Below are 13,045 nucleotides of genomic sequence, written 5' to 3'. Positions count from 1 at the left end.
CACCTACACAGGTTGAACTGGATGGACTATTGTCTTTATTCAACCTCAACTACTATGTAACATAAAAATAAAAGAGAATCTCATAGTAGGCAAACCCTTTCTGCATGCATATACAGTAAATGGGTGGTATAAAAAAAGTGATCGCATTTACAAATTGTCACTCAAATCAACAATTAATGAAAGTCCACTACATGTGAGAAGTCAGATAATTCAGTGAGAGTGATATCCATGGAGCAAGGCTCAACTGTGATCAGCACTTGAAGAACTCAAATCACCGCAAGTGAGTCCAGCTCACTCTGAATTCAACACTCATCGCAGTTTGGTGAGAGACTAGCATCAATCAATGATGTCACTCTTCGATCTCACCACTGGCAGGTCTTCAATATTAAGGATGTAACGACTCATGCGGTACTTTAAGACCGAGTTAGCTCCCTTCCGGCCAAGCCTCTTCATGACAAGAAGATTTACTTCTGGGGGTTCGGAAGTAGATCTTCTTGTCATGAAGAGGCTTGGCGGGAAGGTCTGGAAGCAGATCTTCCTGTCTTGAAGAGGCTTGGTGGGAAGGGAGCTAACCCCCCCCCCCCCAAAGTGCACAGCTCTGCACCTCCAATCCCTGCAGTATGCATCCATCCTCTTCTCTCAAAATACCCCCCCCCCCCCGTCTCAGTCTTGCAAACTTTACTGTGGCAGTTCAGAGTGAGGGAAAGTTCTTCCCTCAACCATGTAATGTGATACATCAGAGCCAAGAAGGAGCTTCTCAGCTCTGAGCTGCAAGCTTGCCATGGTATCTGAGGTCTGTCAGTAGCTGCAGTGCTGGAACCTTGAATTTAAAAACATGCTAATGGTCATAGGGTTGGGACCTGGGGCATTCCGCATTAGATAATGAGCTTGTGCCCTTCTGGCTCCTAAATTAGCATAACAGTTTTAAACCCAGAACAAAGAAAATAGTACTGCTCGAATTCCCCCCAAAACCCTGTGTCAGATGGATCAGCATGTGAATAGACTGATGCAAGACAGACAGGATCGGTTTGCCAGGCTCCAGTAGACTTCAATAAAATAGTGTCCTTCTGCCCACAGATACCTACTTCCTGTTGCTTGAATGTGAATAAACTGAGTAAAACATAACTTCAGCTCATGCTCATGATCTCTACCTGTAGAGAACTCCTTGGACTTGTTTTGTCCTTTTCTGGGCTTAAAGGAGTTGTAAAGTCAGAAGGTTTTTTTTATCTTAATGCATTCTTTGCATTAAGATAAAAAACCTGGGTGTAGCAGCCTCCCTAGCACCCCCAAATACATACCTGAGGTACCTCTCTTTCCAGTTATGCCAGCCAGTCCCTCAGACTCTCCCTCCTACGTCATTGGCTCCCATGGCTGTCAATCAAAGTCAGTTAGCCAATCAGGAGAGAGAGAGAGCGGGGGCCAAAGGGCAGCTCCGTGTCTGAAAGGACACACAGAGCTGCAGCTTGGCTCGGGTGCCCCCATAGCAAGCTGCTTGCTGTGGGGGCACTTGACAGGTGGGGGGGGGGGCTAGTAGCAGCAATGAGGGACCCGAGAAGAGGAGGATGATCCAGGCTACCCTGTGCAAAACCAACTGCACAGAGAAGGTAAGTATAACATGTTTGTTTTTTTTTTTTTTTAAATGAGACATTAAAATTACTTTAACCACTTAAGGATCGGAAGGTTTTGTCCCTTTAATGACCAGGCCATTTTTTGCGATTCGGCACCGTGTTACTTTAACTGACAATTGCGCGGTAATGCGACATGGTGGTATTTGATTACCTATGTGATTTTTATTTATTGCATTGTAAACAAAAAAAGAGCGACAATTCTGAAAAAAATATATATATTTTTTTTCACTTTCTGCTCTATAACATTCCCAAAATAAAAAATGTAAAAATCTATTTTTTTCATCCTCTTAGGTCAATTTGTATTTTGCTACATATTTTTGGTAAAAAAAATCTCAATAAGCGTATTTTGATTGGATTGCGCAAAAGTGATTGCGTCTACAAATTAGGGAAAAGATTTGTCATTTTTATTTATTTATTTTTTACTAGTAATGCCAGCGATCTGCAATTTTTAGCGGGACTGCAACATTGCGACACTGCGACATTGCGGAGCACAGATTGGACCCTTAACTGACATTTTTGACACTTTTGGGGGGACCAGTGACATTACTACAATAATCGGTGCTAAAAATATGCACTGTTATTGTAATAATGACACTGGCAGGGAAGGGGTTAACCCAGGGGCAAACAAAGTGTTAAGTGTGAGCCTAGGGGAGTGTTTTCTAACTGTATGGGTAGGGACTTGTGGAATCAACAAAGATACCTGTGATCCTAAATAGGAGGATCACAGGCGCTCTGTGTTCATTTCAGAGATAACAACGGTGTGCTGTGTTTACAACAGCAGTCCGTCATTCTTTCTCCACGGGGAGCGATCTTGGGTGCCCGGCAGCTTCCCTGCTGCCTAATGGGGGCGGCGCACGCGCACCTCCAAGAGCGCTCCCGCGAACTGCCATACAGGTACGGCGGTTCGGGCAGCCGAGCCAGCCTGCCGCAGCATATCTGCGGCGGGCGGTCGGCAAGTGGGAAATCTTAGGAACCGCTATGATTAAGCCCCAAAAAGGGCAAAACGCATCTAAGAAGTTTTCTACAGGTGGAGTGCAAGAGCTGAAGCTATCTTTTATTCAGCTTATTCATATTCATGCAACAGGGAGTGTTGTGCAGATGGCCACCATTTTGTTGAAGTATTAAACCCAGAATCCTGTTGTTGGTTAGCCACAGGAGCTACAGCTGCAAGATCTCTATCTGGTAAGATCTCAGCCCTCTGCTGGCCATACACAAGTCTTTTTTTTTTTTTTTTTTCATTCAACCACAAGGTGCGAATAAGGAAATCCCTCTGACACTGAGTCATTGTATTCTGCCAGTGGTGAGATTTACCCGCCTTTAGAATACACTCATCAACCACCAGCTATAGCCAGCAGTGCTAATCAAGAGGAAATTTTCTAACAGGCTGGTTATACACAAGTAAATCGATAGATCAGTCCCTGCTGAACCTGCCAAATTTTGATCCATGTAGGGTCAGCTTTAGATATCTTGGAGCTTAAAAATGCTTTTTTGCATTTATTTAACACCTAATGCTGTAGGATTTAGGGCTTCTTAGTATATTCATAATGCAGCATGGCAATATTCAGATTGATATTGAATGTTTACCTTCTGTGACCCTAAATGGCAGTCACCCAATAGAAATAACTGTCACTGGTAAACACACAACTTTAGTTTAAATGAGAAATATGTGTAAGAATTAACACTTTCTAAACTAATACATGGTTACAATGTGTTAACTGCTATGTGTGAAAATGCATAGATGTTATACTAAAGGTGTTACTCTGTACTCTGTGATAAGTATCAGTACTATGATCATAGCCACAACCTTTAAAGGAGTTGTAAAGTCAATAGGTTTTTCTATCTTAATGCATTTTATGCATTAAAATAAAAAGCCTTCTGTGTGAAGAAACCTTCCCGGCACTCCTTAATACTTACCTGAGCCCCATCTCTGGCCAGCGATGTCCACGAGTCCCTCGGCCGCCAGGGACTCTCCCTCCTGATTGTCTGAGACACAGCTGCAGCGCCATTGGCTCTCACGGCTGTCAATCAAAGTCAGTTAGCCAATCAGGAGAGAGAGAGAGGGAACGGGAGCACGGCCGAATCACAGCTCTGTGTCTGAATGGACACACGGAGCTGCAGCTTGGCTGCCCCCATAGCAAGCTACTTGCTGTGGGGGCACTCATTAGGAGGAAGGGGCTAGGAGCAGCAAAGAGGGACCTGAGAAGAGGTGGGTCCAGGCTGCCCTGTGCAAAACTAACTGCACAGAGGAGGTAAGTATCACATGTTTGTTATTATTAGAATTTTTCTTTTTTTTAAAAGAGAGTTTGCAATCACTTTAATGATTTCACTGGCACCAGGACTTCGCCAGAGCCTCTCCCATCCTTTGGGACTCTCTATCTCAATCTGTCTGGCTATCTTCTACTCTGGCTGCCTTTAGGCGATCCCTGAAGACTCATCTCTTCAGGGAACCCTATCACACCTGCAACTAATCTTTTATCACTTTCATCAGCTCATCCCCCACAGTTATAACCTTTTGCACCATTTGCCCCACCCTATTAGATTGTAAGCTCTTATGAGCAGGGCCCTCTTAACCCTCTTGTATTTTATTGTATTGTAACTGTACTGTCTCCCTTTTTATATTGTAAAGTGCTGCGTAAACTGTTGGTGCTATGTAAATCCATTATAATAATATTAATAATAATAATGTTACCCCTTGTATTCACTAGCAAAGCATTCTTTTTTTGTTTTCTTTTACCCTTGATGTCCCTTCGATATAGTGATAACCCTGGACAGTCACAAGCTATGCATTTGAGCTGTCAAACTAGGTTTCTGCTACTCCCACAAAGACGAAATCCTTCTCATGTATCAGCACTCAGTTCCTGTTCTTCCATTTTATTATCCAAACTTCTAGCATTTGTGAATATGCCTTCTAATTTTATTGCATATATTTTCTCCTTGTTTTTTTCTGAGGCTGCAATAGCTTTATGCCAGCCTACACACATTGGTCTTAGGTATTATAGTTACACTACCAATATTGCCCAAAGTAATACCCTCTGACCTTCTCTCACTGCCAGGTATATCTTCCTCTGATCTCACCACCACCACCACCTAGTTTAAAATTTTTTTTTTTGCTTTATGGTTGTATTTTCTTCCAAGAGTTAGTTTACTATTCTGTATATCTTGAAATGCAGCATTTACATTTATCACCCCAAATTATACAAGATGGTCTCCTGAAATGAAAATCTAAAGTCTTCTCTAACTTAATTGTACACTGTGAGCTTCTTACAGTGATTCTGAACAGTAAACAGTGATGGCTTTAAAACATCTTCTACTTCTTACATTGCAGAGCTTTTTAATGAAACGCAGTGGCAATTCTCTGAACAAGGAGTGGAAGAAGAAGTATGTTACATTGACAAGTAATGGAGTATTGCTCTATCATCCAAGTATAAATGTGAGTATATTGAGAAATCATTCTTTCTTTCTGTAGCACACAATATTTTTTGAAAGGGATAAATAAGTGTGGGTCCTTTATTAAAAAACAAAACGGGCAAAATACAAATCAAAGATAAAATAACAAAAATAGCAGCTGTTGCTTTTGGAAAGTGTACATTAAATATTTCAGGCACTGTGATCCCTGTTTACTGTAATGTGAAAATGTTTATATTGGGAGGCCAGATCATACAACTGCCTCAACGTAAGGGGTCTAAGGAAAGGTTGACTAATGGCACTTTTTCACTGCAAGTACCGGCTCGGCTCTACTCGGCCCTGCTTGGCCTGGTTTGCTTTTCCACTGCTGGTACCGCATGGTACGATGTTGGAACGGTTTGGTACGGTATGGTTTGCTTTTCCACTAAAGTAGGACTAAAGTTAAGTGGGTGGGATAACAACGGGGTGGGGGGGATTCTCTGACCAATCAGTGGCTAGTAGTGACTGCATGCAAAGGATTGTGGGATATGGTACCAGGTATGGTACCTCTTGGAACCACAATCGAGGTGGTACTGTTTTTGAGAGCCGTACCGTTCGGTTCCATGCAGTGGAAAAGCGCCGCCGTACCGTACCAAACCGTTCCTACACCATACCATGCGGTACCAGCAGTGGAAAAGCACAAAAGCGAGCAGAACCGTTTCGGTTCCATGCAGTGGAAAAGTGCCTTAAGTCCCACTCTTTCCTTTATGTACATCTGCACCAAGTGCTTCCAGACCTTCATAACCTGATTCTCAGGTAACCCACAAAATTATAAGTCAAAAACAAACTAAAATTATTTTCTGCATAAAGATATTTCCCCTCTTCTACAAGTGGGAGGCTGATTATTAATCCTTGCATGTCCTTGGCTAATTTGCCTTTAGAGCATTCAGTTGCAGAGAGCGCCCCTTTAATGTAGGTTCAGAGGCTAATCCCTTGAAACTCCTTAGTTGCTGCTTTCCTTCTTCCCTGAACTAATGTACAGGTCCATGCATTTCCCTGCTTACCTTTGCTTTCTTACACCCCTGGATCCCTTGTTCCATATCCTGTGTAAGCCCCTGAATAGGGTTTCAAATTAGTGTCAACCTGATACGTCTCAGAGATTTGTCTCCTGTTTTTTTTGGCCTAGTGCCTTTTCCTGACTACCCTATTATGGGATACCCAGATGACCTCTGGTGAAGAGTGTAGACATCATAGATCATATTGGGCAACATCTCCCACACTTGCAAGATTTGGCCAGATATGCCTTTGCCATGTTTTAGCATTGGAAACTGCCTGTTACCTGCAGGTGAGCGTAATCAATCGTTTCTTGCTGTAAAGGTCCACAGCATGTTTTTTTTCACAGGTTTCTCATCATCATTCCCCCTCTTTCCTACCTTTCAGAAGCAGGGGTTGTTGGGGAACCCTCCTCCTATTGTCTACTTTTCACCGCTGTTATAGGACTAGCTCCTGAACAGTCTAATGCACCTGTCTCAGTGGTGTCTGTCTTTATGGAGATAGTTGTGATCATTCTGTCTCTTGTTCAGTTGGCTTTTAGGGATTCATCTCCCTATATCCAGGGGGTATCTCTCACTGGGGATCGAACACCTGCATTCTGGTCTTCCAAAACAGGTAGTTCTTTCTTCATCATGGGATCTTGCCTTGGGCAGGTCCACCGGTTGGATACCATCTTGGTGCTGCTTTGTCTTCACCACGCAGAAGAAATTTGAGTCATTCTTGTGTCAGGAGAGGTAGCCTGGATCCTGTGCTTGATGCACTGGATGATACCATGATGATCCTTTGGAAACTGGTTCATTTCAGCTGTCAGCCTCTGGAAAAGGAGGAAAGGTTTAGGCACCTAGGTAGGCATGGCAAGTGCAAATCATCAGCAGAGGGCCCAGTTCATCCCTGGATTATTAGCAAGCTGAGTCTCCTGTTGCATGTATCTTCTGTAGGAACAGGGAATGCTTTAATCACTACAGGGGACTGGTCCACCTGGGGTTAGGTCCTTTTTCGTTGGCTGATTTGTAACCTCTTAAAGAGTGTCTTAGGAGGATAAAAATAAGCTTGTTGTGACCTTGATATTATATTAGTTTCAACACCATGAGGTGAGTGTTTTTAAAACTGTATTGGGTGGCTGCATGTATAACAATACTGAGAGCACAAAGTGTTTATAACACAGTGGTGGACTGTTTCCTCAAGGAATTATGTTATTTCATGTTTTCAAGTCACACTCAGAGATTATATTTGCAGAAATGTCTTCTAATTGTTGTGGGTAGCTCACAGACTAGTTTTTTTTTTTTTTTACTATCATTTGCTATTAACTATTCATTCTTTTGCTTTTTAAAATAGACCACTAGAGACCATAGCTATGATAGGATGTTATCAAAAGCTTTTACTAGTATGGTAACAATAAGGAGGGTGACAATTACAACCAAAGTCATTAGTAGAGGCATAAGCTAAATAGATAGAGAAGCCTTCCTTTGATTAGATAGGACATAAAAAGGGAAAAAAACAGATATCTGATGTACTGCATGTGCTTTTACCTTTTATTCAGTATTAAATAACTAAATTGTTAAATACATTTGTATTTTGTCTGTCTTGTAGGACTATTTGCATAACACACATGGGAAGGAGATGGACCTTTTGAGGACAACAGTGAAAGTGCCTGGAAAGAGACCTCCTAGAGCTATCTCTGCTTGCGGCCCATCAGCCAGTATAAACGGCTTATTAAAAGATGTTAGTAGTCCAACAGTGACTGATACACCAACTAACAAGCCACCAACAACAAGTAAGCATTGCTAAAAAATGACGTGTAGCACTGCCCCCGTAGGAACTGCTGAGTATGGATCTATTTTGGGTCTCCCTCTGATTATCCTGTTGCCAGATACCGGGTATTTTCACACGCTACCAGGTGGACACACATGCTTTCGCTCTTGTCTTCAATGACTAGTCTAGGGGGATTTGTTTTGTTGTTTTACTTGGAGAACTTGGATAGGAGAAGGGTTTAGTGGGATACTCTGAATTCAACTATGTGCAGATGAGGACAACTCTCACTTGGCCTCACTTAGTGGGACTGAATAGCATATCTTCTGTTGAACCATACAGCACTTGCTTGGGAGGAAAAAGTCCTTTGCTTGTGTTAGCAGCAGACTCAGTGAACTCTGTATCTTAAGGACACTAGTCAGTATCCCCTTTAGCTTAAACCCAGCCCACTGACTTTCTAGCACCCAGAGGGGGATTTTAACAGCAACAGACTCTAGGATTCCTTTGGGAAGTCTATACTCATAAGGCCTTTGTCGGCAGGTCACCTTCCTCCGTGGTACCAGACGACATCCATTGACATCCTCCCTCAGTCAGCCCTTAAAAAAGTCTCTGGGTTTCAGCATCTCTGTTTATGGCCCTCAGGTCAACCATCTGAGGCCACATGGCAGTCTGTGCTGGGGATAGGCAGCAGCCCCCTCCCCACCTGGACTCCACTCTCCAACTGAATACCAGGAGCCATGTACCAGGGTTCCTCCCGTGCCTATTGGCCAGGGTTGTACAGATATCTCCTGCTCCCTTCTGCATGGTTTCCTTCCACTGTCCAATAAACTGTACTGCTATTGGATCAGTGTGAAACATCAAGCCAGGATGAGCAGAGTACACTAGACAGGTCAGATCGAAGAATCACAGCTCTCTGTTAGGCAGACAGCTCCTAGATTTACCTAGCTGTCTCCCTGTTAAGCAGAGAAACAAAAAACTATATACACCTACCTAGCACCAACCTAGGAGGGTGCTACACATGTCTTGTGAATGGAATTCTATTACAACTTTTGATGCTTCTCCAAAAATAACTTTGGACCAATAACGGTGAAACCATGATAAAAGTTAGAAGCTTGTATACCAGGAGAAAATAACCTTTTTTAGCAGGCAATTTGTCATCATTCTGTCATCAGTCTAATGCATACGTTTTGAGACTATTAAACCCTTACTATTAGCTAGTTTGTGTAAAAGAAGTTTGAATACTATTAATTAAATTAAATAGAATATGAAATGTACGGGATATATACGGGAAGAACAATACTTAAAGTGGAACTTTAGTCAGAAAATTAGGTCCTGCTAGATCACTTCAGGCTGGCCCCTTTTGCAGAAATAGCTATATAAAACATTCAAAATAAGTTCCTACACTGTTTAAAATCCAATAATACAGTTTCTCACCCTCCTCTGCACATGCTCAGTTGCTCTCTTTTTAGGCATTTGTAGGCACTGCTGAGTTTGCAGAGGCCGATCTGCTGACAGTGGAATTAAACCATACTATCCTTTACAGCCAAGGAAGCTGCTTCTGTTGGATCTGCAACTGCCATGGTGCTTCACATGTGATTAGTTATGACACCAGCCATTTGATGGTTTGACAGTTTGGTTGAGGACGCAAGCAAATGTGACAGTTCCCAATCTCGGCATTCCAGGAATGTAACGGTTTTTAAAACTGTTACATCGATTTGTTTAGTTCAGCTTTCTGATTTACTGCTGTCCAGGGGCTCTGGGCTTCAGAAAATGGCAGCCTCCAGCAAGAAGGAAGAGGAACAATACTGCAGGCAATTTACAGCACACACTTATTTTGATAGCATAATTATTATTGTGGAATGTATGTCCCTTGCTAAAGATAACTTTTTATCAAGTTGTTATGGGTACATTTCTGCTTTAAAATAAAGATAGCATGTGCAGTGTGGACATTTATGGGGGCCTTATTATGGAACTTTGGTCGGAGTAGTGTTTTCCATGCTGGTTTGTGGCCCTTACATTCGCAACAGTGTAGGGGCCCTGACATTCTCACTGCATTGCTGGTTCAATGGTGAAGGCTAAATGCTACAATAATCGATAATCAGCTCAGCAAAGAGCATAAATGGACCAGTTCCTCCTACTTCTTGCACAGTCGTGGGGGAGCTCTTCTGCTTTTTAGACCACAACTCTAGGCATGTTTACAAGGAAAACTGGGAGCATGCCTGAATAACCAGCATTAAAATTCTCAAGTATGTTTATAGAAGCCATAAATACAGCAGGGATATTGCGGAAGGTAAAAATACTAGCTTGACAGACAAAATCTCTCAAATTAAAGGTCTCATGTACACATGGCATTTGCCCAGCTCTTCTGAACAACTTTAGTACTGCCAGGAGAAAAGCAGCTTTAAAAATATGCATAGGGGCATCAGACATTTGGGCTTTCATTCATTTTATCAGCCAGAATATTAATTTATTCTAATGACAAAACAATATACACATAAATATATATATCACCAGTTCATGCGCTGATCAAAGAGACTCTCCACGGCTTGCTATAGTATATACTCCCACTGCGAGGTTGTTGCAGCTCCTCCTTGCTTCCACTGGGTGGCGGACTATGCTTGAATCTATAGATAACAGAAAGGAGACACTAGTGCATGACCGCCCTCGCATAATAACGTTTATTGCATCATAATACACATAATGACAATTCCACTCACATTTCGCATGTGAGTGGAGCCGGAGCTTGGTGGGGAAGCTCTACAGTGGCGGGTATGCTAGGTGGAATTGGACGGCCACAACAAGATCGTAGGGCGAGCCGAGGGCCACCTGAGAGGGAGCATTCTGTTATGCCTGTGATTAATTTATTCTAGCTATTGATGAAGTAATGAATTAATGAACTCTCCAGCGCTAAATGCACATAGCGCTTGGCCATGTTTTTGACACCCAGTGTACATGAGGCCAAATTATTTAAGCAGGATCTTAAATAACAGGTAAAGAAAACAAAATGTTTACATCCTTGATATTGCAAAGTATAGGAATATAAGTCACCAACCTCATAACTATCTATCCCAACACTCATATGGCTGTGTGGTAGAAGGTCAAAGCCTTAGATCTGAGACCTCAAAAAACCCAATAAATTATTATCCCATCTACATTAGTATTGAGAAAGGAAATTTGTTGGCTAGAGAAATACGGTAATCAAACATATTCTGTGAGAATAGCCTATTACTTCAAAAAGCCAAAGATGAAGCACAGTACTGATGCACAAAGAAAAATAGCCCTACAGTACAACTGGGGTAATCCTTTCAAACAAAGGAAGATATGGCTGCACACCACCATCGATCCAACATGTGGCACGTTTCACACTTCACTCGTGCTTCTTCAAATCCATGTTGGATCGATGGTGGTGTGCAGCCATATCTTCCTTTCTTTTCCCTTATACCAAAATCCTTGCTTCTACACCAGGGAGAACAACCTGACCTAACTACAAAGCGGAATTAGGAGGCAAAATCAAGCACTTCACTCTTTCCACTCCTCCATTTGACTTTTGAATTTTTGAATTTAAAATTTCAAATGACAATACCCTGTAGTCTCAAAGAAGGAAACCAAGCCTCTCTCACTTTTGCAACTTTTTGTCTATCATAGCAACTAACAGAGCCAATGGCTGAATAACAATGTTACACAAATGACACGCTTCTCCATTTCTGTACAGGTGTAATTGTGTGTGCGGGGATCCTTTACATATGTTATTGTAATTGGTGCCTGTAGCTATTTCATGTATTACCACATTGTAGTTTTCATTCTTTAAATCATTTTACAGTAAATTGTTTTTCATTTTTTTTCTATATTATTATTTCATTATTGTCTTTGTTCTGTGGTCCTATTTTTGACATGTGACTCCCTTGGTTTGCTTTGGCAAATAATAGCATTGGCAGTTACCATTGATCTATTTTCCCTTATTTTGTGTGTGAAAATTGTAGGAAAGACATATATTTTCCCAAACAACCAGATTCTTTTTTTAATGTTAGTTGTTACACTGATTAAGGTAGAGGATTGAATGCTTTTAAATTGATGGACTGTCATACAACTGGAAGTTTTAGAAGCTTGTTTTCAACCATTCCCATTTTCTAGCTATTAACATGAGTTTACCGCCACCTAGTGAACAAATAGGTTATTTATGGATATATACCAAGTCTGAATTCTATGCTGCAGAAGTGACTTGGTCTGTACTCTTGGAGTGTGCAGGGTGGACATGTAGGGAGGCCTGATCATGGATTTCTGGTTGTAATTTTCCACTTTGGTTTATAGCCCACATTTTTTAGAGGGGATGCTTGTTTGCCTGACCTAAAAAAGTGCCCAAAATGTTTATAATAGAAACCCTACTGGAGCAATGTGCAAATTCTTTCTTATTTTCATAACCAACAATATAAATCATTGGTGTCAAACCTGTGGCCCCCTGGTACTTGTGTTATTTCAGACATCATCAGCCAGTAGTCAGCATTTTTTCACCACCTAGTTGCTTACTCAGAGCATGACCTTAAATAGTATGATGATCAGCATTTCTGGACTGTGGCCCTGCATCATATCCCTGTGTGAAATGGCATGATATCCCAATCCCTATGGCACTATAGTACCTGCACTGCCAGAACTGTAAAACTGTACCATAGTGTCTGTACTGCCAGAACAAGAACTCAGACCGTCTGTAGGTGGAGCTACATTTAGAGAAGATGCTTTTGCACTGAACTGGGTTGTCTTCAAAATTTTGGGCACTTATCATTCCCTAGGGATCTCCTAAGAGGAATAGTGATGCCTAGTGAAAAGGTAAGTATAAGATCCAACTTTTTTTTATTTACAGATACAGTTTTGAAACACTATGAGGCAATGATTTTTACAGGGGTTGGGGGCCCAGATTTTATAAGTGGACCCTGTATTTTAATGCAAAGTCTGCATTAAATACGTTTGCCCTTTATTTCCTTTTATGTGTTATTTATGCTGCACATCCCTAGTCTCCAACCACACCTGTAGCCTGCTACCAGTCTCTAATCATCCTTTCTGGCCTGTTTGCAGCTTTGGATAATTACGTCTGCAGTAGCATAACATATACCTAATATTATATGTAGCCCCCTTTCTTGTTGTTTGACTACCACTAATATAGGTGCACAAATCTTTGCAAAGTGCGGAGTAGTAAATTACAGTAGTCAATAGAAAATAATTATAAAGCACAATACAGG

At 41.7% G+C, this 13,045-nt stretch overlaps 1 protein-coding gene across 2 annotated transcripts in view; it reads left to right on the top strand.

Moving 5' to 3' along the window:
* AGAP2 (ArfGAP with GTPase domain, ankyrin repeat and PH domain 2) overlaps positions 1-13,045 on the top strand; it is a 292,090-nt gene that overhangs the window by 251,529 nt on the left and 27,516 nt on the right. For both annotated transcript variants that reach the window (XM_082244606.1, XM_082244605.1), the window contains exons 10-11: positions 4,954-5,058; positions 7,656-7,839. In XM_082244606.1, the coding sequence (XP_082100732.1) occupies positions 4,954-5,058; positions 7,656-7,839 (289 nt within the window). The remainder of the gene's footprint in view (positions 1-4,953; positions 5,059-7,655; positions 7,840-13,045) is intronic.

This window comes from Pelophylax lessonae (genome assembly GCF_965119305.1).
Source record: "Pelophylax lessonae genome assembly, chromosome: 2".
Taxonomy (NCBI): Eukaryota; Metazoa; Chordata; class Amphibia; order Anura; family Ranidae; genus Pelophylax; species Pelophylax lessonae.
Note: the sequence above shows the minus strand (reverse complement) of the source record. Positions and strands in the feature narration are given on the sequence as shown.